This window comes from Cetorhinus maximus, chromosome 16, assembly GCF_964194155.1.
Source record: "Cetorhinus maximus chromosome 16, sCetMax3.hap1.1, whole genome shotgun sequence".
Lineage (NCBI taxonomy): Eukaryota > Metazoa > Chordata > Chondrichthyes > Lamniformes > Cetorhinidae > Cetorhinus > Cetorhinus maximus.
In genome coordinates, this window is record NC_135894.1 from 13,958,400 (window position 1) to 13,986,300 (window position 27,901).

At 39.9% G+C, this 27,901-nt stretch overlaps 1 protein-coding gene across 4 annotated transcripts in view; it reads right to left on the reverse strand.

Annotated features, from left to right (window-relative positions):
- LOC144691371 (polycomb protein SCMH1) overlaps positions 1-27,901 on the reverse strand; it is a 166,526-nt gene that overhangs the window by 38,696 nt on the left and 99,929 nt on the right. For 2 of the 4 annotated variants that reach the window (XM_078559407.1, XM_078559406.1), the window contains exons 8-11: positions 9,343-9,590; positions 6,295-6,430; positions 4,598-4,801; positions 1,589-1,771 (exon numbers count right to left, since the gene is read on the reverse strand). In XM_078559407.1, the coding sequence (XP_078415533.1) occupies positions 1,589-1,771; positions 4,598-4,801; positions 6,295-6,430; positions 9,343-9,590 (771 nt within the window). The remainder of the gene's footprint in view (positions 1-1,588; positions 1,772-4,597; positions 4,802-6,294; positions 6,431-9,342; positions 9,591-27,901) is intronic. The other 2 variants (XM_078559408.1, XM_078559409.1) reach the window with 2 other exon arrangements.

Sequence of the window (27,901 nt, forward strand, 5' to 3'; positions counted from 1 at the left end):
TAGGTTGCCGTCGCTGGACTAAGTGATCACAGATTTCACCCTGCTAAACTCTGACCGTCAACACCAACTTTTTGACATGCTCTATCTTAAGCACTATATGATGTATTTTTTTCATATACTATAGTCCTACATATCTTGTCGATTTGGTATAAAGTTTAGCATTAATTTACCAATGATCCTGGACTGGAAGGCCCCAATCACCTATCTTTTGGGGCTCTCAGTGTAAACATTATGTTTTAAAAAAGATTTCAGTGTTCTGACATAATTCAAATAACTATAATTTGTCCCATTCTGTACTTTTTCACCCAAATGATCAATCATCCTCAGTGATATCATGTATGCACATTGCAGAGTTGTTCCTTTGTGCCCTATGTTATAAAATCTCAAAAAGTGTTCTATTTTTTAACTATGATGAACATTTCTCATTTAAGTTCAAAAACACTCAAAAGCAATCCAGCTCCATGAACAATAAATGCCTTTAAAATTGTATTTTTCATTATATCTAATGAACAACAAAAACAATGAACTTAATTTGAGCAGCCCACAGAATTCAAATGAGACACTGCTGTTTCTATTATACAACTCAATTCAAGCTGGCTGAACAGATGCAGTGCAGGCAAAGTTAACAGTGGCCTCATCGTACAGTAACACTCAACTTATATGCGGATGGACTTGAAAAAACTAGGCAACTTTCAACAACAGTTTACACTGCACCAATATTGTCTCATTACTGCCCTACAGCCTCTATATGTTCAAAATGCCTTTATTCCAGTGTTAAATCTTAGTATGTATACAATGAATAATATAATAGCACTTTTAAAGTTGTAAATCATTCCTATTGGGCATGAGCTTTTTGTTTAAAATGTTTGGAAACTGAACCCAAAGTGGTGTTGCTCACAAACACATTGTTTGTTTGGTATCTGTACCACTGTCACCTCAGCAAAATGGTGGGCACATGTGGTCAACATTCAGCAGTTACTCAGGAGCCTATTCATGTCCCTATCTATACATTACTATATCCAGAGAATCAACACCACCGCTTAAGACTGACTAGCTTTCCTTCAAGAAATTAATCATGTCATACATTAGAGTTTCTTCTCAGGTTGGAAAATGTATGCTCAGCTTTAATAATCTTCCACTGAATTCAAATAATTGCCAACACCCGACATTCCAAAACTCAGCACTATTGTAACTCAAGGGCTGAGAAGGGCAGATGGAGATGAAGATGACAAGACAAGGAGAAACCTAGATAGGGACACTAAGAAGATATTGATCACATAAACCGAAGGTTAAGCTGAAACAGGGTGAAATCAGTAAAGCTTTCCTTCTTCCCTACCATCCCACCAAAAGTAAAGAAGAAAATATGAATGGTAAGGATGTAATTAGTTCACTGGTATTTGTAAATGTACTTGAACTTGTTGATCCAGATTTCACTTCTTACGCAATATTTTCACTTTCCAGGAAAAAATTGCAACCAACTAAATAAAGTGCTGGAGGTGCCATTGTGCAGATTTGAATTAACAAAATCTTCAGTTTGAACATAAAGTCATAATAGTTTTATTTTTAATTGAAATCGCGCCTTCTTTACCTGATTTAACTCTCTCATATTCTGCTGGACTGTGTGCATTACCTATATACGGGCTGAAAGGTTGGCTGCTAAAGAGGTTCTCACACTGCAGACTGTAACAGAGTTTCTCCAGAAATCTCAACACAAATGAGACACTATTTACAGATGGAAGCTTCACAGTGTGTTTCTCTCCATCAAATGTGGCTACAAAAGGAAAAAGAAAAAAAGTAGAGTGCTTGCTGGACTAAGTGCAAAACATTTTAGCATACCACTAGAGAAAAGAAATAGATTAAATATGAATCCAGTACAGAACCTTAAAAAATTACTTCATTGTGTTTACAATAGTCTGCAGAGTCTCAGATTTGTTTTTATATATCCAGTTGCTTATCTAAGTTTCAAAATTATATGGGAAAGTTAACAAAATGAGAATGAGAGTGTGTTACAATCTTGGACTACATATCACAAATTTGGATAGGAAAAAAGGTAGAATTCTAGAAAACAATATTAAATAAATAAATGCCAATTTAAACTCTGGGAGAGAAGAGCTTTTGATCCTATTTGGAACTTCAGATACCCAAAAATTGTTTTCATCCTAAAGTGTACAGACAAAATGGCACCCTGTAAGGTTATATCTTACATATGATAACTTGTGCTTTTATAGTGCCTTTGACGTTGCAACATTTGAGCAACTTCAAGCAGAAGTGGTATTTTAAAATGCTTCTACACACTAGCTTTGCAATCAAAACTTCCATGTGGGTCGAGTAAGGAAGTATAAGGAGCTACAGCAGGGCAATTCAGCTCTCTAGCCATTGACGCTATAAATTGCAAAATAACAGTTTGACTGTACACTGGTAGCTTGGGGATGAATACTTGTGAACAAAGTCACAGTAGGGCTTTACGCTGAAGCATAAATAGCCTTCAATTGTTCCTTTGTGGCAAGTCAACAAGTCATTACTGTTTCAAACAATGAACATAAACATCTTGCAAAGTTCCAATTTTCTTTTAATCAACTTTTCTCTTTTTTTAAAACAAGGCTTTCGACATCCTTTTCTCACAGGGTATTGTTTTCACCTACACAGAACTTCACTTTTTAATGCCTCACTCAGCTCTGTTTCAAGAACCTGCCATGCTTTCTGTCACTTTCAACCAACTTCAAGGTTCAGTTAGGCTGAAAGTGAAAGCTTGCTAAACTTAGAGATAAAAACAAAAAACTGCGGATGCTGGAAATCCAAACAAAAACAGAATTAACTGGAAAAACTCAGCAGGTCTGGCAGCATCAGCGGAGAAGAAAAGAGTTGACGTTTCGAGTCCTCATGACCCTTCAACAGAATGGAAGAGTCATGAGGACTCGAAACGTCAACTCTTTTCTTCTCCGCCGATGCTGCCAGACCTGCTGAGTTTTTCCAGGTAATTCTGTTTTAGCTTGCTAAACTTTTTGGGTGGAAACCTAAAGTGGGTTACAGTACATTAGAAAGCAAATGGAAGAGGAAGGGTTTCAAAGATAACAAGTCGTATCTTTGATGGTGAAATGAAAGGTTTTAGGAAAACACGAGTACAATTAAGGACAAGACAGCTTTCGAGTGGGTTAAGATGCAGCCTACATGTCGCGTAGAATCCATGAAAGACTTCCACTCAGCCCCATAACTTCTGCTGCAGAATCAGAGGTTGAAGATAACAATCTAAAAATTATTTTAGAATGTAATTAACATGGATAGGTGCAGATCAAATAATTTAAAGGCAACAAATAATTTAAAAATGACATCTCAATTTTGTGCCACATCAAGAACTATTTTTGTTTTGTTTTATGCGATTGAAACCCATGATAATGAACATGTACCTCGTAATTTGTGGTAAAAATGTCATCCATGGTAAGATAAAATTGTATTCTCAGCTTGAGTTTAAAATTTTAACTGATCTAGTGAACCTTTTAGTTGAATAAAGTGGAAATCTCACTGTTGGCAACAGATTAATTTATAAAATTACAGGTAATTAATTGAGCCTTCATTCCAACATTTAGTTTAGGCTTGATCAAAAGGCATGCACAATAACACATTTATTATAAACAAGTATTGAGAATCACATTTCATATAGAACAATTCAAAGATTGCCAATAAGGGGTTTCAACAGCAAGTTAACTTAATGACCTCAGGCAAAATCTCATCCATAAATAAAGTATAATCAGTATCTAACATAATTTAGGCTAGATTTCCTTCCATAGCTCTCAATTTAGTCACGCTCACCTCCTGACTGCCTGTCACATGCCTACCAAATCCATACAGGTTACATCAATATTTGGTATTCATTGCTGAGCTATCTGTACTAAAAATCATTGTCTTGTAACTTAGCAACTTACAACTGCTTCCACCTTGGGAATGTGGGAGAACAGATGCAAGATACAGTATGTTTGACTGTTACTTTCAATAGAATCAAGTTTACAAAACACTTCTATAAAATTATTTTACTTCAACTACATTTGAGTGTGGTGGAGGCAGATTCAATCAAGGCCTTCAAAACAGAAATGGATAATTAATTGAAAAGAAAAAAAATTGCAAGATGACAGGGAAAAGACAGGGGAGTGGGACTAGGTGAGCTGCTCTTACAGGGAGCTGGCATAGACACGATGGGCCAATTGGTCTCCTCATATGCTGTAAACATTCTATGGTTCTATTTGTAAAGTTTCCAATTGGCTATAAGGCATTGAGTTCATGAAAGGGGGAATATAAAAGCACTTCTTCAACTGCAACAGAAATTTTCAGGGGAAACAGAGATTTTTATATTATATATATTTATATAAGCAATCTACGGCATTCCTTTGATAAAATCACATTTAAACAAACTATGAATAATAAACGCAAACAAAAAATGCTGGAAAAACTCAGCAGGTCTGACAGCATCTGTGGAGAGAGAGAGAGAGAGATAACGTTTCGAGTCCGTATGACTCTTCTTCAGATTCAGATAATAAACCTTTCTTTACCAACATCTCTAAATAAATGTAAGGAAAGGATATATGCAGCAGCTTTATGCCCTTACCTGTTATTGCCTCTCCACCATGATGTCCAGACTTAAGAAACGAGAAGACTGTTTTAGCCTGGTAGGCACAATCAACACAGCCCTGTACAGCCTGTTGAAGCACTGTAGGCACAGGACCAGGCCCAAAATGATCTGGAAGCTGCTGAACATTTTTTTTATTCAGATGCGGTCCACAGTTTCCATGCTTGTTAACGTACACACAAACTGTAAGAAAACAGCTGCTATTAAATATAGCTTCAGCTTAATCTAGTCAACAAATTATATTAACTAGTAGCACACGCTACATAATAGGTGCTGGTTGAATCCATTACCCTCTAAATGCTAAATGTTTTACTTGGGTAATTTCTGTGCTTACCAAGGTAAGGGATATAACAGCTTTTGAGACTTGGCATCAACAGGTTAGATGCTCACAGATGCAGAGCAAAACTCCCTGTATGCAGCCTTAACAATCTCCACCTTCAAAACAACAGCCCTGATAAGCATGCATTTTTCCTCAATTTCCATCCTCTTGGTTTCTCTGAATAGGATTGTCCATTTTGTACCTTGATGCAGCAAATCAACTTTATTAGAAGCAAGAAGGAAACATTCAACAGGTTATCCTTAAACCCAACAGAGACACAGGATTTCCATCCCATCGGTCTGGAATGAATTCAAATCTGGGTTTCAAGTAGAAGGAGTGTGCTACTTCACTACTACAACAAATTCCCTAAACTCCAAACTTTAAGCGCAATAGTACAATCAAATAGTTTGTGCCAGATATTTAACCACTCTAGCCTAAACACCTTAGTCAGTCATGTAAAGTTTTGAATCACACTCACTCCATTACTCTGCAACATTTAATAAACTACAACAAACAAAATATAGAAGTAAAATGAGTCAATGAGTTTTCATAGTTGAACAACTGAAAAGCTTGAGATCACTTTCATTGCATACAAAGATACCATACAGAGGATATCTTCAAAGATGAGGAAGAATGATGGATTAATGCACTAATCTGCAGTTTTCCCACAACAGCCTAATGAACTTTCATAAATCTGATCCTAGTAAGAATTATGCATAAGTTAAGAAATGGCTTCTCTTCAAAAATACAACTGACATTCAATATATAGGAATATCCAAGTATCAAACTTAGAATAATGTGATACGTGGATTCACCTGGTCCAAATATTTTCTCGGCAATCTCAAAATTAAGAACACTCCATCCATCAAAATGAAAATATAATTTTCTAACATTTAGTTGTGGCTTCTTGGGGTTCAATCAAGTAGCTTAGTCATTTCAGTTATTAAATACCAAGTTATTAGATATCTCAAGTCATGTGCATTTGTTATGCACCATTAAACTTTTATGAAATTTTCATCATTTGGATCATATAACTACTTCTGTTAATTCAAAAGAGTAGGCAGATATAAACTGAACTGCAAAAAACATATAACAATCAGGCATTAACTTTTCTCTGAATGCTTAACGAATTGTTATTCTCAGGATGCGTGTCCTGGTTTCAAATGGCAAGAGCAAAATTGATCAGTGGGTATTCAGATGATGTTCATCATCAATAAGAGGAATCAAGAGCGCTATAACGTGACTTTTGATTGAATGCACAAAACCACAACCGTGCAATATTCTAATTTGGTCAATTTGGAAAAAACCATTTTTGTTCATTTTTGCTTTCTGGTTAAAGATGAATAGAGGCATTTACCTGTGGACATTACTGATGGGGTTGTGTTTTGAATACTAGCAGCATCTTGAGGTGCTTGGGGACTGCTAATATCAGGTTCAGGGGTTGTTGTGGTTGGTGAGGGAGGATGTGGGCTCTGTGCTGTTCGAGACTTTCTCTGAAACGTAAAAAAGCGTAGTTTTAAAATTTCCACAAGCCACATGTAAATTATTGCAAAAGGATTTATTTTCGCTGATACTTCAATAATGCTGATTTTCTCAAACAAAATGTAAATGTACATTTTATCTTTGAAAATCTGCCTCAAGGAATCAGACTGAGGAATTTCACTCTCCTTGGTTCATTTAGTACTATTAACAACTTGCAACTATTTAGTTGAGTACTGCAAGTGCACAAACTAATTACATGGATTTCAGTGGAACCTGAAGTCTCTTGCTACTACTGTACACATTTTAGGAACAGCTTCTAGAGGCCAACAGCTTGTTGAAGGCCCGGCCTGTGGGCCGGTTGTGGCCCCGAGGCATTTTCACCCAGCCTGCCATGTCGTTGGAGTTAGCCATCCAAGACTTCCCAGACAGAATTTTGAAAAATGCTCAGGACCCGCTCATCCAATCACAGGCTGATTCCACCCTACATTGGCTGCTGATAGGCAGCCACTGGTGAGTCTACCGACAGCCAAGGTAGGGTGGAACAAACCTGTGATTGGACGAGTTTCATGTCATTAGTTGCCGGTTAAATTTTCAATATTTCCATTTCTGGCCGGGGAGCTCAGAACCACAGGTAAGTTCACCACAGAGCAGGTGCTCGGTGCCGGGATGCTCAGGGCTTTGGGCAGGAGGTGGAGACTGGACCGGAGCTGGCGGCCCAGGAGCCCCGGAACCTGAGAGGTTCCGTGGGGAGGTGGGAGAGGGGTGCGGTCAGTGATGGAGGCCCTCACCTCAGCGCCTTATCTTGTGCACTGACGTGCTGGGCTCCCCATCATTGAGGATGGGGATATTTGTGGAGCCTCCTCCTCCAGTGAGTTGTTTAATTGTCCACCACCATTCACGGCTGGATGTGGCAGGACTGCAGAACTTAGATCTTGGTTGTGGAATCGTTTAGCTCTGTCTATCACTTGCTGCTCATGGTATTTGGCACGCAAGTAGTCCTGTGTTGTAGCTTTACCAGGTTGACAACTCATTGTTAGGTATGCCTTGTGCTGCTCCTGGCATGCCCGTCTGCACTCTTCATCGAAGAGACACATAGTTGCTTGATCTGCTCACAAACACTATAGATCTCCTGAACGGAGTGCTACAATGAAATGGATCTCTCATTAACAATGTTACCATGCAGAGAGAAGGGGTTGGTCAGGCACGGAGGAAGGATCAGTCAAGTAGAGGGGTGTTCACAGAAGAAAACTGGCATGGGTAGAGAGAGGGAGGAGAAAGATGAAGGTACAATTTGAGAACACAAATTAGAGAAAGTGGTAGAAAGGTGAATATGGTAAGACAAAATGGGCAGCAGGCTGGAAAACTACATGAGCAGGGAATAAGAGTGAACTATTCTTCCTTCTTGCAGGGATGGTCTGCCTGCTCTGTAGATACATTTAGACAAATAACACGCACATTACAGAATAGCTGCCTTGATTTTCTTAGTGATGGGCTGGATAATAGGGGGTAGTGAAGAGAGAGAGAGAGAGAGAGAGTGGCGGATAGCATGCCCCCTCCAGAACCGACCGACACCATGCCAAAAAGCCCCGCAGCCATAAAGCACTGTGGGGCTCAGTGGGACTTCCGCCCCTCTGATTGGCCATCAGTTCCATCAGCATCAGAAAGGCATCAGTGGAAGCTGCCGGGACTGCAGGTGAAGAGTGCAGCCCAAGACCTAGGATTCCCAGAGAAGATAAATCCGGGGTCTTGGGCAGGGAGGTTATGGGAGTGTTAAGGATGGGGACGGGGACGAAGCGGAATAGAGTGGGTTTAAGAGAGGAAGCGGATAGAAACAAAGTGGGGGGGGGGGGTTTCAGTCTAAAGGGGGCCATCCTGCGATCAGCAAAGGGCAGCCCCCAAAGAGCAACAGCCCCCACTTCCCCCCTCTGCTGCCCACGCCAAATGTATTATGATGTGGGCAGCACATTATTAGGGTCAATAGGCTTGATAACAAGCCTAATTGACCCTGAATTGTAGTTTTAATATGGCCCTATATTATGGGGATGAGCCCCAGGGTGAGTGGGATGGTGCTGGGATGGACACCCACCTCATTTTGCATACCTATCCCCCTCACCTCTGCAGGAAACACACCCACCATGGGCGTATAAAATTCAGCCCAATGGGTCTGGTATCATTCCACTGGGGAGTAAGGTGGGTTGGCATTGACTGTTTACCACCAGATTGATTTTAAAGTCTTTTTCAAAAGGCGTTCCATTGATGACAGGTTAAATATAAATACATTTTCCTACAGGTTCACAGCTCACAAAGTTTGCTTTACTACTGCATAGAGGGAGACTTATGATCAACCTCTTCACTATGGTGAAATGCTGGCCTATAGGAACTATTTTAACGCTGGCTCTTTTGCTGCATGTCAATTTTCATTGAGGTGTATGGTTTTTTTTGTAATAAGGATTCTGGTTTAATTCATGGCATTTCTTTCACAGCTATTTACTGTTGAAGGCTGTGCTTGTGCAACGTCCCATAAGTGGCCTGGGATACTTTATTACATTAAGGGTGCTAAATAAAATAAAAGTCGCTGTTGTTGTTGTCAAGTTAGTTCAGCTGTTCTGTACTTAATGGGTCACATAACGTGACTTTCCGGTATAGCATCAATAGAATGTTGAGGCCACTCAACTTTTTAAAATATATTATAGTTACTTAGAAATTAACAATTTTCCACCACATGAATATCAGTTGGTTCAAATACACACTTAACTCCATTAAGCAACCAAAAAAACTATTTCTTTTAAGAGGGAGATAATTATTGAAGATAAATTACAATCCATACATCATAATACAATGTGAAATATCACTAAAAACACAAAATATTCAGTAATAGGTTTAGAAACAGTTCAATTATGTAACTAGATATGTTTGAACAAACCTTGACTCCAGGCTTTGCTCCTCTTTTCACTGGTTTGGATGGATCAGGTGTGGAATCAGATTTAAGTGATGAATTGATTTGCAACGGTACACTCTTTTTTGAAGTAGATTGCCCAGGTCGTTTGCCTCTTACCCTTTTCCGACATTTCTGATTTGACAACTCATCAGATTTCTGTGGTGACTGCATCGTGCGTTTAGTCAATCTGGAAGGGGTTGAAGGAGTAGCAGGAATACTCTTTGGAATTGAGACTGAGAATAAGAGAAACGTAAAAAAGAATACTATAATAAATCCAATAATACTGATGTATAATAAATGTCTCTCCTTCAAAAGAAACCAAAACATCCATCACATTGCCTATTATTATCCTCTTCTCTATCCACCCTTGTGAAATTTATATGTGAAGGCAATTAGCGCCAGCCTAAACTCAGTGGTGGTACTCTTGCCTCCCTGTTGGAAGCCACGGGTTCAAACTCCACTCCAAAGACTTGAACACATAAATTACACTGACAGTACTGAGGGAGTGCTGCACTTTCAGAGGTGCCATTTTTTGAAGGAAATGTAAACTGAGGCTCATTCTTCTCTCTCAGGTGGAAGTAAAAGATCCCATGACAATTTACAAAACAAAAGTGGAGTTCTCCCCATGTCCTGGACAAGCTTTAGAAATACCATCTAACATGTTTATTAGAAATTCACCAAGACATCAGATCAGGATGGAAATAATTTTTTCTCAATCTAGCTGTAATTAAATTTCTTGTATTTAACGATCAGCTTTCCAGTCTGCCTTTTTTCAAAACTCATGTGTACTACTGATACCTTGAACCGATATAAAAACATAGAGGGAAATGTTACACTTAAGTTGGAATCCAGTATTGATCGATTTAAAACTAAACTGTGCATGACATTTAAAATTTTCTCAAAAACTTTTAATCAATTGCAGAGACTTGGAAACCAAGCCATTTTTAAAAAAGCATTCCAGTATTTACACCAACAACAAAGAGGTGGCCAGCACTCTGCATGTTGGGCAGGGCTCCAAAATGATGAGTTTCACTGACAGAATATTTTTTTGAAGGACAAAATATGCATGAACAATAAACACTTACAACTGTCTAGGAAAACACAATGCCAAAAGGAGTTGATGAACCATGCATGGAACTTCATCCAACCACCTGTACATGACAGATGAGACTGAATGTACGCTCCAAATTGTTGTCGTCTATCAATATGGCAAGATGAAGGAATCTTGTGAAACAGGAGACAGCTGGTATTAACACCTAAAACACATGAGCACTGACTTTAACTGGCTGCATCCATGGTGACTCTAATCTTGGAATCTTTCTATCAACGGAGGTTGGAGAAGAGGAATTATCGGTTGCAATCCTGTTTAATTGCAAATCATGAAGTTTACATAAAATCTATAACATTAGAGATTGGAAAGGTATAATTAAATTTTGAGGTTCTGATCAAACTTAGAAAAAACTCAACCTTGACTCCATTATTATTTGAAAGGTTACAGCCTCGTAATTCTTGCAGTTATTTGAAACTTATGTACTGGGTGGGGGGTTTTGACTTAGAAATGCAAAATAAAACTGACACCAGGAGGTTCTAAAACCTGCAACAACTCTATACTGATGACTGCACAAATTCCTTCAAAGTATAAGGAAGAAAGCATCCCCAGAGAAGATAATCTTAACTCAAAAATGCATGTTATAAACAGTGAATGTGTGTTTCAGACTATACAACTATCTCAAGGATCATGTGGCAATCATACATCAATCTGCGTTAAACTTGTGGTCTCTTAAATGTGGGATATATTCAGGGTAGTTTAAAATCCCAGCATCCTTCATATGGTTTATGCAGCAAAGTAGCATTTCAAAAACATTTGTGATACAGACATATACTTTAAAAAAGATTTAAAATTTTGTGAAACCCAGTACATAAATCTCACTTTCATGTCGATCTGTAAATCATGATCTGTAAATATTGGATATGCCCTGTTTAATATACAAGTTTTAAGTAGATTTTATACTGGTTGTTATACTACATCAACAATCTTCATGATTTTTGAGGCACAGCTGCATCCCCCCTTGTTACTGGAATAGGGATATATCAACTGCCTTAAAGTTCATAAAATGCGATAAGCAATGCATTTAAGAGTGCATTTTTAAAAAAAATTAGATTATCCAAATTAAAACACAATTTTACTGTATCAAGCTATTAATAGCAATTTGAGTGTAACAACATAAAGTATTTCTTCCTTCAGATAAAATGCTAAAAAGGTGACATGAATAAACTCAAGCCAATCTACTATCCTGTTCATCTGCAAGAATCTACCAAATTGCCAAGATGAAAAAAATGAGTTGATCCTGCAGAATTGCTCTGGGGTCAAGCCAGAAGCAATGAGGCTGGCCATGTTGCCCTTAGAAAGTCAGTGCTTCCAATTTATTTCCACTGGCTCCCTGTGTGGAATAGGCAGAGGATGGAAGAGTTTTCAAGTTTTGCAACTTGTCATGAAAGAAAACACTAACATTTTGTACATACAGATGCAAGGGAAAATACAACGGCCTTGTTGCAAAATGTGCCAAGAAAATACAAAGGTATGTGCTAAATTAGGCAGACTATCACTATTACCGAGAAGATATGGTGCAGTTACAAATCTGGTTTGCCCTCAGGGAGGTACGATGCAACCCTGAAGACAATCTTTAACCTTTATCATACACGGTTTAAGGTCAATTAAACTGCGTGGCAGTGAAATGACTCTCACTGTTGAAGATCTCTCTTCTGGGATGCTGTCCAAACTGACAAAGCTATCAGAAATTACATGCCTGCTGCATTACAATGGACAAATATGTGAGAGATGCATACTCAGCACACAGGTACCTATTGCATGGTTCTCCCAAAGTCTGGATTTGTTATGTGGACTTTCAGGACAAGGCATCACATAACCATCAAGAGAGAACCAAAGAGAGAAGGCAACCTCCCCACTATAGCTGTTTCATATCAGGAAGTATACCACAAATCTTTGCCCCCCCACCCCATTCAGTCAAGGATGGGGGTGTGGCTTGGAATATGATGACATAGTAATACCACACAAGAGACAATCAGCTTAACTGTTCCCATACTCAGCCACGTAGTCAGTAATGTATGTATTTTGGAAAACAATAGTATGGCACACAGTACCCTTGCAGCTTACCTTTAGAAGGTATTCCTTCCTGATATCATTGTAACATGTCTGCAATTTCTCATTTTGTAAAGCCTTCCCAAGATGAAGTGGCAGGCTCTGTGGTTCTGATGACCGTAGCATTTTACAACCTGTTATGTCACACATTGCACGTTGTACAGGAACATTATGTGTACATGCGCCCTTGGGCATTTAGACAGTGAGTTAAAGGAAGGTGCACCAAACAAAACACAAGTGAAGAGGAAGGTGAGGTGACAGCAGAGGAACAAGGTACCAGTCCACAGTGCCAACTCCAGACATTCCTCAATTGTATGGATCACCCAGCTTTATAAGAGCATTGTTGGATGAACAAGGGCCTTTTTTTGACATCTTTCTGCATATAGCGAGGGTTTGTTGGAAATTCTGCAGCGCTACAGCACACATCATAACAGCAATAAATTTAAAGAGCTCCAGTGCATTTAAGTGCAAAGGCAACTCCATGGCTATCTTGAGGGGAGCCCCTGAGGATAAGGTCTTAAATGAGACAGTTTTTCTTATGGACTACTGTATCTTGGACTCTATCTTACAGAGGTCTCTGTCAGAATGGACAGGTTGGGAGATGAGCTTATAACTACTTTTGATGGTATGTTTCACACCCCTTAGTGGTACCCCATTATCTGTTCCCACACAGATCCCTGCCCATCCTGCAGGAATTCGCATCAGCCAGGACCCAGCAAGAGAAGGGATGGTTGAAGCAGCTTTGCGGGCAACAAGCCACCTTTCCAAAACCATCCACTGAAGTTAGGCAGCTATAGTATTATCAGATACAGCACCAAATGTTGCTTCCATAAAGAGATGCGCATCTATCACCACCATGGGTCCCCCACTAAAAAAACAGGACCCTGCAACCAAACATTCCTCCCACTGAATTAATGGATGCATGCAAAAGTTGCCATCTCCAACAATACGGCACTGTCTTAGTACTGATCTAAAATATCAACCTCAATTATGTATGCTTATCCATAAGCAGGACTTCAACCCACACCTTCTGATACAGAGCAAATAGTGTTACCAGATGGCCACATGGCACCTTGAACTCTTGGGAACCTTTCCAAGTTATAAGTTCTGTTCAGCTGGTGCTTCCTTTCTACAGAGAAAGTGATGTTTCCTGAAAACATGTCATTTGCAAGATGCATCTATGGGCAGTAAACTTGTTGATGTGGCATATGTTTTCTGCAGTGGCTTAGAAGAATCTAGCTGCATAAAAGTTTAATGCATTGCTAACTTTTACAGCTGCAAAAAGCTGCTCCTGTTGTTGAATTTATCTGCAGGTCAGCCTGGAGCAGGTGGCTTAACTCAAAGTCTTGATTGTGAAGGAGAGGTCCTGAAGACAGGTCACTAGTCTTGATCTGTCAATGCAAGTCCTGGGTAAGGTCTAATGTCTCTGGTGTAATCACGCCAGTTTTTCTTACACCACATGCAGCACTGCAAAGCTTTTAGTTATCAATCATTTTCCCGCATTTGTTTTAGCTAGCAGCAATCAGGGTCCCAGGATGTGATTTCCATAGGGGAAATCAAGCTTTACATGGCTCCACTTGTGCTAAGGAGCTCACTGGCCAGGGAGCCCATCCCTCAGAACTTGTTTCAGCAAAATACACGGTTTGCTACTACACTGTGAATGGCTCAATTTTCCCATTTTCAATCTAGTAAAATGTACTTTGAAACAGCTTTCCTTCCCTACTTAAAATATTTTTTAAAATTTAATTTAAATAATTGTACTGCCTAACTTAAAAAAATCATTTAAAAACAACAGCATTTTAGCTCAGTGAAAAGATAAACCAATGCCTATTACTAAGCAACCACCAAGAGGAATGGGAGAACTGTAAACAGTAGCCATATTTTCTGTCTCCTATTGGAAAATAAACACTTCACAGATAAACTGAGAAAATTCCTCCAAATCATGAAGCCTGGATAAAAGAGAATGGGAGGGGAACAATTAAATAAAGATATTATGCAACAAAAATATTGATTGTTGAAATTTTAACCAATGCTGCAGTGCCAAGAACACCTTTTTTGACATAACTATGATCTTGGTGATCAGTAATAACAGAGCATTTTCTTCCCTTTTCAAATGTGTAGATGTTAAAGATCTAATTTTTTAAGAATTGAATGTGGGGCAGCTGGTCACTATTGGGTATTAAATGACATGCATGAAACAGCATTGATTGCACATCTGAAATATTCCAGACACGGTATTATTGCTCCAACTCAAACAAAAGCCCATTAAAAATTCTGTATCAGTTAGACTAGTATTTAAGGACACAGCAACAAAATGAAAAAAGAAATTGTTTTGGTATCAACACTTAAGAACAGTTGATCTTACCCCAATGTCAGAGTTAATTTTTTTTATATAAAGCAACACCGTTCTCACAATAAAACACAATTTCAATTGAAGTTAAGCTATAACAATTTTAGAGATAATAAAACTTTAATAAAATTGCTAAAGACTTGATTTAGAACAAAGACCAATATGCATTTCAAAGCAACTTTATCTTTTAAGCCTTTTTTGAATTTTCAGTCAAGGTAAATTCTCTAAAATAGTAAGTTACAGTCTAGAATTTTTTTGACAAAAATTGGCACTGGAGTTAAACAATAACTATAAAACATTACACATTTTTGTCCTCGATGAACATTGCAACATTCAAAATAAATGATTCAGCAATTGCATCAGAACATACTATTTCAAGTTTAGATCTGTAGCCCTTGCTCTAAATCTATTGACAAATTTATTTTTTTAAAGTACGTACCCCACAGCCTTCATTTGGATTGAAGCACTCTCGTCACACAAAAGCTATGCTGGCAAACAACAACAAAGGCCTACAGCTCAGTTCAATTTAGCAGCAAAGTTTCTAAAAAATGGTTTACTTGTTTCAGTAACGCTTACCGGGGGTTTAGTTTTCGATTTAAATTCTTACTGAGCCTTCAACTTCTACCAACTTAAGAGCCTTGAATTTCCTTTCTGGATTTCCTCTGTCGTTTTTTTTGCCTGCTAACCCATCAACAAAGCTCATGCTGACTGGAAGCTCTATCAGCAAACAGCATGTCCAGGATATTTGCATTCATTTAGAAGGGGGGTGGGGGGGGAGAGGAGAGAGAGGAAGAGAGAAGAGGAGACTTGTGTTTTAAAGTAATATGTTTATTGTGCGCAGGCTATAGTGACAGTGCTCATCAGTCACCTGCTCTCACCGTCTCCACCCCCACTTTTGCAGAAGGCTAAAAGGTTAAACTGGGTCACAAATCCACAAAAGGAAGAAAACCAAATTGGTCCTTTGCATTTGTAGACAAAAGTGTCCATTCTAAAACATATGCAATGAAACCAAGCCAATAAGACTTGGATCAAATTCTCATGCAATGGGATTTTAACAGTCCACAATGCAATTGGGATGTGCTAAAACTTTTTGGTAATTTGATAAATTAATCATTACTGAAACATATGCATTTAACAATGTGTTCATATCATAAACTACCTTGAATAGCCTTTTTTTTTGCAGCAACATAAGGTCAACTGCCCAAAGATAATATTCAAACTCGACTATGCTACAGCAACAGTATTTGTCAGGTGTAAATCACAATTAATAAAATAGCTAATGTCTACACAAGTACCTATTGGCCAAATGTTGGGTGGTTCAAGGTCAAGTGCATTGATTACTTTCATTTTCTTTTGCCTTAATTGATGATTGGTTTATACTAAATCCCTTAAATATTAAATGGAACAATTTTATCAATACTAAGAAACAATAAATTAGGACAGTGTTCTTTAAGAGTAGGTTACAAATTGGTTCCTCAACCTACCTTTAATGAAAAGGTTTTAATATTTAATCTATTAAGTTAAATGCTAATTTTATTTCTTCAACCACTTCAAGGACCTTCTTGGAACTTTAATTTCATTTCGAAATTGAACTTGAACTCACTGCCTGTGTGAAAAAATGGATTATCTAGAGTCCATGTGCTTAACTGTAAAATTATCAGTTAATACTATGGCTAAGTAAGTGGTTTGATGGTCTGAAGCAAACAAAAACCCAGAGAGCACAACAACATGACTATACTGCTGATTACCACAAAACTTTTTTTTTGTGAGGAGGTTTATTTTTAACGCTCTGTGACAGAGAGATCTCAAATCATGAGCATACGTTAACACTTTTTATGAGTCAGACCCGCAGTCCCTCTAAGAAACGTTTTGCTGCCTGTCAGTGAAGGTCCTAATGTTCACTGCAAGCATTCCACACTCCGCCTTCTTGTCACCACTAGATTCTCACGCGAGAACAAAGAGTCTTCGTCTTATTGGCTCAGGTGAAAATGTGCCTCTCCCCTTCCTTCCTTCCTCATACAAAAGATTCAAAGGGTTTGTAGGCAGCCATAGTGTGTTCTGAATCAAATTTCAGAATGCAATCTAATGAAACAGGATGTGATCCTCAAAAGACTTGCAAACACAGAATGGCAGATTCCTCCATCAGCCAACATTTTATAAATTATATCTCTCAAGTTATCCGCAATAAGATTTTACACAGGTAATACAGTTGTCAATTCCAGATAAAAAAAAACTAAATATAGATTTCCAACATCAAACATTTTTTTCTACAACAGTTCAAATTAAAAATCTGAATTGAAGCATTACATTATTCCGGAGGTACCATTGAAAAAAAAATCAATGACCAATTTCAACAATATAAAGAACAATGTAAAGAAATTATCATTCAGCACAAAAACATAATGAGTTACTCTGGTCTTTGGTGGAAAGATCTGACAATTATCCATTTGATCATGGAAACGCTCATCAAAGCACAAAATTTTCTCACAAGCAATTTTGGTAGTAGAATGACATGTTGGGAAGGGTCAAGGCAGTTACAGTTCAAAATGGGGTTCTCAACCAGGGATCTGCAGCCTCCAAGGGGGTTGAGAGAAGGTTGTAAGGGGTCTGCCGTTGCCCTGCAGCTCCTCCCAACGTCATGAATCTGTCCCCCAAATCGGCTCAGCTTTTACCCATTGTTGATCGATTGCCATCACAGTCAGCACTATACAAGTCATGTGACACATCTCACCTGACCCATCTTGCCTTTTCCCTCTCATGAGCCATCATTTACAAAGTGTAACATTAAAACAAAAATGTCCTTTTTAATATATTTTTCACTGTTTAGATCCAATAATAAAATGTTATTTCATGATTACATACTGTTTAATTTACTACCATATGGATTACAAGAGAAGAGACTCCTCACACAGCAGAAAAGACAATAAAGCCTCAGAAAATCTCAAAAACATATTGTACCTCTTAAAATACTCTACAAGCAAGTTATGCACATCATATAATTTGACTGTTTAAGTAACCACATTATGTTTGTACATACACAATGCTCCACAAGTTTTCTACTTGCTGCAGATTTCAAGGCTTTTCATAGCTGTGCTTAACAGTGGTTTCCACAGAGGTTGCACTCCACAATCTACACCCTGTTAACACCAGATCTGTATGTTCTGAGGATTAATAATTTTTGAACTTGAAAGAATAAGTAAAACAGGTTTTTCATGAGAGCATGTGAGCATAAAGCCAGCATTTGCTGCTCATCATTAGAAGCTATCTTACTGAAACATAAAAGATCCTGAGGGGGCTTGACAGGGGTGGATGCTGAAAGGATGTTTCCCCTTATGGGAGAGACTAGAACTAGGGAACACGGTTTAAAAATAAGGGGTCTCTCATTTAAGACGGAGATGAGAAGAAAATGTTTTTGCTCAGAGGGTTGAGAGTCTATGGAACTCTCTTCCCCAGAAGGCAGTGGAGGCAGGGTCATTGAATATTTTTAAGACAGGGAGGTAGATAGATTCTTGATTAACAAGCAAATTAAAGAATATTGGGAGTAGGCAAGAAAGTGGAGTTGAGGCCACAATCAGGTCAATCATGATCTTATTGAATGATGGAACAGCCTGGAAAGGCTGAATGGCCTACTCCTGCTCCTATATTTTTTGAATGTATGTATCCCTAATTGACTTGAGGTGGTGGTGATGAGCTGCCTTCTTGAACTGCTAGAGTCCATCTGGTGTTGGTGCACCCACAGTGCTGTTATAAAGGGGGTTCCAGGATTTTAATCCAGCGACAGTAAAGGTAGGCGATATAGTTCCAAATTAGGATGGTGTGTGGCTTGGAAGGGAACTTGCAGGTGGTGGTGCTCCCATGCATCAGCTTCCCTTGTCCTTCTAGATGGTAGAGGTCGTGAGTTTGGAAGGTGCTGTCGTAGGAACTTTGGTGAGTTGCTGCAGTGCATCTTGTATATGCAACACACTGTTGCCACTGTGCTTTCGGGAGTGGATGTTTAAGGTGGTGAATGGGGCATTGATCAAGCGGGTTGCTTTGTCCTGGATTGTGTTAAGCTTCTTGAATGTTGTTGGAGCCGCACTCATCCAGGTAAGTGGAGATCATTCCATCATGCTCCTGAATTGTTCCTTGTACATGGTGGACAGGCTTCAACAAATCAAGAGCTGAGTTCCAAGCCTCTGCCCTGCTCTTGTAGCCACAGTATTTATATGGCTGGCCCAGTTCAGTTTCTCATCAATGGTAACAGCCAGCATATTGATAGCGAGGGATTCAGCAATGATAATGCCATTGAATGTCAAGGGGAGATGGTTAGATTCTCCCTTTTTGAAAATGGTCATTGCCTGTCACTTGTGTGGTGTGAATGTTACTTGCCACTTACCAGCCCAAGCCTGAATGTTGTCCTGGTTTTGATGCATATGGATATGGTCTGTTTCAGTACCTGAGAAGTTACATATGGTACTGAACACTGTACAATAATCAGCAAACATCCTCACTTCTGACCTTATGATGCAGGGGAGCTGATGAAGCAGCTGAAGATGGTTGGGTTTATGACACTACCCTGAGGAACTCCTGTGGTGAAGTCCTACATCTGAGATGATTGGCCTCCAACAACCATAACCATCTTCTTTTGTGCTAGATATAATTCCAATCAGTGGAGAGTTTTCCCCAATTGCCATTGACTTCAATTGTTCTAGGAGTCCTTGATGCCACACTTGGTCAAATGTTGCTTGATAACATGGGCAGTCATCTCAAGTTCAGCTCTTATGTCCATGTTTGGACCAAGGCTGTAATGAAGTTAGGAGCTGACTGACCCCGTGGAATCTAAACTGAGCATCTGTGAGCAGGTTATTGCTGAGTAAGTGCCACTTGATAGCACTGTTGGTGATACCTTCCATCGCTCTGCTGATGATAGAGAGTAGACTGGTGTCGTGGTGTGGCCAGATTAGATTTGTCCTGCTTTTTATGGACATGACATACTTGTGCTGGCTTCCTGTGTTAAACCCTGAATAACACTACACACAACTAAATGCTATTGTTATGACCGATGCAGTTGGTAAAGCCGAGCTATTTTAAAAATCCCAGGGGGATACTTAAAATTATAGGTTATGACAGCTGTTTAAAGTGTTATGTTTGAGACGCAACTCTAAATTCAGGAATCAGACAACCAGTTCTCAAGGTTTTACATTAAATTAAATGAAACATTTTATTAATTTACATATATACACACACACACCCCCGGCTACAAATTACTATAATAACTTTTAAATTCCCAAACTAATCTCCATTAAGGCAACAGCAACCCATAAACTTAACTAAACACCAGGCAAAGCATTTTCACCTTACAAATTCAAAATGAGGTTCTTTTCACTTTAGTTCCTGTGGAGCCAGTTGGAGGCCTGCAGCTGCCTTTTGATCTTACATTGCCACTGCTCTGCACACCCGAAAACTGCTAAATTTATACCTACCGCCTCGATTGAATGTTAATTCTCATTCTATCAACAACCTCTGAACTAAACCTCTAACAATAAAACCCCTTTCATAGTACCAATTTTATTAGTAATATAAACATATGGCTTGGTATTTGCTGGACAGGTATCATTTTTCACCCCACTTCTTGAATGCTCTAGTCAAAAAAAGCAAACACATGGTATCTCTCTTACATATCAAAACTAGTATACGTCAAAGCACCCAGACTAGCTGGCTTTAATCCAGTTAATACACACCCACAGACTAAACCTCTATTTTAAAAGAAAAATATTTTCCAAAATATTACATACATTAATAGCTTCATGATAACTATACACAACTATTATACTTAATTAAAATATAACAGGGGATTCTGAAGCAATATACTGGGGCAGAAGGTTCTGCTAGGCTGTTCTGGTTTTTTCAGTGCAATTTGCCTGAAATTAGCCAAACTAGAGTAAAAGGCCAAGGAATTTCAAACACAAATTAAGCCCAATGAAAATTGAGTTTTAGATATTTTGCATGAGTTCAAAAAATATAGCATTCCAAGTTGGTCACTGCCCACCACTCCCCATCCATCAAACTAATCACCACTCCGGTTTTCTGTCCATTTCGCCCGTCTGTGGGCCTTAAAGAAATTTCTTATAATTAAGGGTTTTATTTGAGGAGCAAAGATACTTATAGGCACATTTTAAAGTTTTCAAAAGTGCTTAGTTTAATAAGAACCCAAGTTCTGTATGCAAATGTAACTAGTACATAGTTCTGTTTGGTTTTTATTATATAATTGGTTACTCACAGGTAGTGGATAAGTCACTGATTAAAAATGCTTACTTTTTGGCATAAACCCATTCCGGCTGTATAAATAAAACTGCACAACGTTACCGCTCTTAAATATATCACAGAATAACTTTTAAAGCAAATGCTAAAAAAATTAATTCTAAAACACTCCTTAATTGCGTTTATGGAACATTTTATGTTTGACAATCTACAAATGAGCTCATGTGCAAAAATGAGCAAAAAAACTTCTTAAAACAAGCTCAATTGCGAGGCCAAATTGTACCCAGATCGCTGGTTGCGCCCAAAGTGGAAATATTGACCCATATGTTTAACAGTACACTAAACAACGCCCTTGATTCTGAAAAAAACAAACTCAGTAGATTTCATGTTCACGTACCACATCAATGTTAGCATTTTGCATTATACTATCTCAAACAGAACAAGAAATGGCGCCCTTTTGCCATATAACAGAAATTTGAAAAAGATTCTGAACCAGTTCTAACTTTTAGGGTTGGATTTTGCCGTCTCAATGCAGAGCAAACCCGCATCGGGTGGGGGAGAAAGAGATGGGCAAGACCTGGTTCTGGGATTCCCATCCCCATTCCCATCATGTCGTATTTATAAGGGCACAGAATAGGGTGCAGGTTGCAAGTCCGCATGATAGCAGTGGCTCCACTGCAGTGATGGTGATTTCAAAACCCCCGCAGTCTTCATGGAGTCAGGCCACTTTCTGAAGGAGACATGATTCACACCACCTCAGAGGTGTCATAGGGGGAAGCCCCTGTTCTGGATTTGGGAACATTTTGACAGTTAATTTTAAAAGGTGTTGCTAATTTCACATATGTATATGTTAAGTATGTTTTCAATGCAGTGAATGATAGGGCTTTACTTAGAAAATGTAACAGAACACTAAATTGACCAGCATTGTGAAAGTGGAAGAGTTCTCAGATCCAGTGAGTTAATTTATCCAATGGACGAAGTGCTTTTCTGCATTGAACAGTATTGAGATTCAGATTTTACTGTGTCAACTGAATCTTTTTCATTGATTCACAGGTCAGCCATCTGTTCTGCCTTTGAAGCAATAACAAACTCTATTCATTGCTATATGGGGATCCCTGGGTGATATTATGGGGGTGGTGGTCCTGGGGGGATATATGGGGAGGGCCTGGACAAATATATACGGGTGGTCCTTTGGTGGGATATAAGGGGGGATCGCCTTGTGGGGCTATGGGGGTGCCCAGTGGGGATAGGGGAAGGTACCCCGCAGCAAGTGGTATAGAGAGCTAAGCAATTCCATGTCCAACAGATCAGATCTAAGCTCTGCAGTCCTGCCACATCCAGCCGTGGTGGTGGACAATTAAACAGGCCACTGGAGGTGCAGGCTCCACAAATACCCCCGTCCTCAATGATGCAGGAGCCCAGCATATCAGTGCAAAAAACAAGGCTGAAGCATTCACAACAATCTTCAGCCACAAGTGCAGGGTGGATGATTTATCTTGGCCTCCTCCAGAGGTCCCCTGCATCACAAATACCAATCTTCAGTTAATTCGATTCACTCCACATGGTGTCAAGAAACAGCTGGAGGTATTGGATACTGCAAAGGCCCTGACAATATTCCAGCTGTAGTACTGAAGACTTGTTCTCCAGAACTTGCCCTGCCCCAGCCAAGCTGCTCCAGTACAGCTACAAAACTGGCATCTACCCAGCAATGTGGAAAATTGCCCAGGTACACAAAAAGCAGGACAAATTCAACGCAGCCAATTACCACCCCATCAGTGTACTCTCCATCATCAGTAAAGTGATGGAAGGGGTTATCAAACATGCTAACAAGCGGCACTTGCTTAGCAATAAACTGCTCACTGATGCTTTGTTTGGGTTCTGCCAGGGTCACTCAGCTTCTGACCTCATTACAGCCTTGGCTCAAACATGGACAAAAGAGCTGAACTCCCGAGGTGAGGTTGGAGTGACTACCCTTGACATCAAGGCAACATTTGACCAAGTGTGGCATCAAGGAGCCCTAGAAAAGCTGCAGTTAATGGGAATTGGAGGAAAACTCTCCGCTGGTTGGTTACAGTTGTTGGAAGTCAATCATTTCAGTTCCAGGAGCTCCTCAGAATAGTGTCCTAGGCCAAACCATCTTCAGCTGCTTCATCAATGATTCCCCTACCATCATAAGGTCAGAAGTGCTCAGCACCATTCGCGACTTGTCAGATGCTGAAGCAGTCCATGCCCAAATGCAGCAAGACCTGGACAATATCCAGGCTTAGGCTGACAAGTGGCAAATAACATTTGCGCCACACAAGTGCCAGTCAATGACCATCTCCAACAAGAGAAAATCACTGCTTGATATTCAATGGCATTACCTTGCTGAATTCCCCCACTATCGACATCCTTGGGGTTACTATTGACCAGGAACTGAACTGGACTAGCAATATAAATACTGTGGCTACAAGAGCAGGTCAGAGACGAGGAATCCTGCGGCGAATAACTAATCTCCTGACTCCCCAAAGCCTGTCCACCATCCACAAGGCACAAGTCAGGAGTGTGATGAAATACTCTCCACTTGCTTGGGGATGGATGCAACTCCAACAATACTTAAGAAGCTTGACACCAACCAGGACCAAGCAGCTCACTTGATTGGCACCCCTTCCACAAATATTCATTCTCTCCACTTCTGACAAACAGTGGCAGCAAGATGCTACAAGATGCACTGCAGAAACTCACCAAGGCTCCTTAGGCAGCACCTTCCAAACCCACAAACACTAGCATCTGGAAAGACAAGGCAGCACCTGGAAGCTCCCCTCCAAGCCACTCACCAAACTAACTTGGAAATATTTCACCATTCCTTCACTGTCACTGGGTCAAATCCCTAGAACTCCCTCTTTAACAGTGTTGTGGGTGTAGCTACACTACAGGAACTGCAGCAGTTCCAGAAGGCGGCTCACCACCACATCTCAAGGGCAATTAGGAGTGGCCAATGAATGCTGGCCTAGCCAGCAACAGCTACACCCCGTAAATGAATTTTAAAAAATCCGGGGGTGCCCTGTGGGAATAAGGAGGTGCCCCATGGGGATACGGGGGGGGGTGAGACTGTGGAGATATGGGTAGGCCTGTGGGGATGTAAGAGGGGCCTTCTGGGAGTATAGGAGGGGCCCTGTGGGGATATACGTGGGTCCTGGGGTGTTAGGGGGGGGCATGGAGGACATCGGGTGCATGAGGGTTTGGTGGGGGTGAACAGCGTAGATATGAGGCAGGAAGAGGGTATGGTGGGGATTGAAAGAGGTGAAGCCAAGGGTACCTACCACTCATGTACAGAACTGGGCCAATTTCTAACCTGCCCACCTTGGCATCCGCCTGACTCTGTTCCCACCTGGGGCCTGCTTCAGGAAATGGAGGTCCTGACTCCAGCCTGTTCCATCGTGAAAATTATGTTGGTGGTTGGACGGGCACTGCCAGGCAGGGGGCAGAATCATAACAATGGGGGATCCGCCAACTCGTGATTCCCGTCTCAAAGGGGAAATTCCAGCCCCGTACCTCAAACTCCTCAACTGGAGATTATGAGAAAAATTTATTAAGATTCAAATATACAATTTACAAAACTCTGTCCAAAATACAGATAATACCAAACACAAGCTGGACAGGATTCGCATTCTAAACAACACAAGTCTTCTACACAAGTCTGTGAAGATAACTCGCAAGTACCCATGAATTCATGATACAATGCACTTTGACCCTTTAAGGGCATAGAAATTAGGAACAGGCAGGAGCCATTTGGTCCCTCAAGCCCTTTCTGCCAAATGGTTTCTACCTGTTCCTAATTTCTATGCCCTTAAAGGGTCAAAGTGCATTGTATACCCTCCTGTGTGGCACTTTATCAAATGCTTTTTGAAGGTCCAAATACACTAAATCCCAATATTCTTATCCATTCTACTAGTTATATCCTCAAAAAAACAGATTTGTGAAATACAATTGCCCTTTCATAAATCCATGTTGACTCTACTTAAACATATCATATTTCCTAAGTGCCTTGTCACCACATTCCAGTAACAGATCATAACATTTTGCCAATCACTGATATTAGGCTCACTGCTCCACAGTTCCCCGTCTTCTTTCTTCCTCCTTTCTTAAATAGTAAGGTTATGTTTGCTACCTTCCAATCCTAGGAAACTGTTCTAGAATCAAGAAATCCTGGAAGAACAAAAGTAATGCATGCACTCTCTCTCTGCTGCTACTCATTTAAAATACTAAGATGCAGGTATTCAGTCCTAGGAGATTTGTCATCAATTAATCCCATTAACTTCTCAACTACTATTTCTTGATTTAAATTCCTCATTCTCACTAGATCCTTGATTCCCCATTATCTAGAGCCATCGAGTCATTTAAGGTACAGAAAGAGGCTATTCGGTCCATTGAATTCATGCCAGATCCCTGCAAAGCAATTTAGTCAGTTTCGCTCCACTGCTTAATCCTTGTAGCCCTGCAAGTTTATTTATTTCAAGTGCCCATTCAATTTATTTTTTAAATTGTTGACTGTTCCCACTCCTAACACCCTCATGGGCAGCGAGTTCCAGGTCATTACCACTCACCGAGTAAAGGTTTTTCCTCACATTTCCCCTGCATCTCTTGCCCAAAATGTTAAATGTGTCCCCTAGTCCTTGTATGTGCCATCAACTTAGGTGGAGAGATTTTCTTTGTCCATCTTATCTAAGCCTGTCATAATCGTGTACACCTTTACCAAACAACCTCAGCTTTTCCAACCTAACCATGTAACTAAAATCCCCATCCCTGGTACCATTCTGGTAAATCTCCTCTGTACCCTTTCAAGAACCTGCACATTTTTTCTAAGATGTAGTGACAAGAACTGGATGCCATATTTTTTGTTAGGACAGCATAAAGGTTCAGCATAATTTTCCTGCTTTTGTACTCAATAGCTCTATTTATGAAGCTGAAGATGCTATATGCTTTGCTAACCACTCTCTCAATATGTCCTGCTACCTTCAAAGATCAATACAGAAGCACCCCCAGGTCCCTCTGCTCCTGTACACTACACTAAAATTGTTTCATTTGTTAGAAATATAAAGTTTGCAAGATGGTTATGCTTTGGGACTGTTTCATTCATTTCGGATAAATGGAGGAATAAAGGGGATCTTGTGACCTATTCTAAATTCTGCCCCTCAACAAACTTAGGTGATTCAGTTGTTAAGGGGTCAGGGTTTTGTTAATGGGAAGGTGGTGTCAGATATTCACAGTGTAAACAATAACCAGGGCAGCTGATCTGGCGGTGGATAAACTGTTAGTTTCCAAGTCCTAGGGAAGTGTTAGGAATGTCAGGTTTGTAAACAGTAATACTTTAATCTATTTAATTCCAAGATAGAGTGAAGTTGGGGGTCTAGAGGATAGCTAATTAGCATTTCTACCTGGATACAAGGTGATGTGATTCACATTGCCATGGAGATGGGCTTTGAGAGAAGAGTGCATAGGAAGCCATGGTAGGATTGGATTGTAGGTTTGCCTAAAATATCCCAGAACCTCACAGACAATGTCAGTCTGAGTCGCAAAAAACTGTGTTGATTGTCATTTTCTCATACTCTCTCTCTTTGTCTGTCTATTTTCCTCTTCACCTCCCCTCTCAGCCCATTGTATTTGACCTGGTTCTCACTTGAAGAAGCCAGCTGACATTCATCATGCACACTTCTTTTTTTGTTTCATCATAATCTCTATATCTTTCTCTTCATCCAAGGAGCACCGTTTTTGGCTCCTTTAGCTTTCGCTCTTGTTGGAATGTATCTATCCTGTACCTAAAACATCTCTTTGTTGAAGATTGCCTAATGTTCTGTTACAGTTTTTCCTCTGGTTCCATTTTATCTTGGTTAGGTCCCTTCTCATCATATTGAAATTAGCAGAATCATTTTTGTGTCTTCTACTACGAAGACAGATACAAAGTATTTGTTTAATGTCGTTGCCATTTCCTTACGTCCCATTATAATTTCCTTGGTCTCTGCCTCTAAGGGCCTACATTTATTTTCACTAATCTCTTTCCATTTACATACCAATGGAAACATTTACAATTTGTTCTTTGTCTCTTGCTAGTCTCTCATATTTTCTTTTATTTTTCCTTACCAATTTCTTGCTTCTCCTTTACCGAATTCTACTATTCAACAGTGGAGTGTTGCTGGACCTGCACTCAACCAGGCAAGTGGAGAGTACTCAATCACACTCCTGACTTGTGCTTTTTTATTGGTGGACAGGCTTTGGGGAGTCAGGAGGTGAGTTACTTTCCACAGAATTCCCAGGCTCTGTCCTGCTCTTGTAGCCACAGTATTTATATGGCTGGTCCAGTTCAGTTTCTGGTCAATGGTAACCTGCAGGATGTTGATAGTGAGGGATTCAGCAATGGTAATGCCATTGAATATCAAGGGAAGATGGTTGGATTCTCTCTTGTTGCAGATGGTCATTGCCTAGCACTTGTGGGGCATAAACGTTACTTGCCGCTTATCAGGCCAAGCCGGAATGTTGTCCAGGTCTTGCTGCATAGATGCACGGACTGCTTCAGTATCAGAGGAGTTGCAAATGGTGCTGAGCATTGTAAAAACGTCCCCACCTCTGACCTAATGATGAAGGGAAGGTCATTGGATGAAGCAGCTGAAGATGATTGGGCCTAGAACTGGCCCTGAGGAACTCCTGCAGTGATGTCCTGGGACTGAGATGATTGACCTTCAACAACCACAACCATCTTCCTTTGTGCTAGGTACGACTCCAATCAGTGATGAGTTTTCCCTCTGATTCCCGTTTTG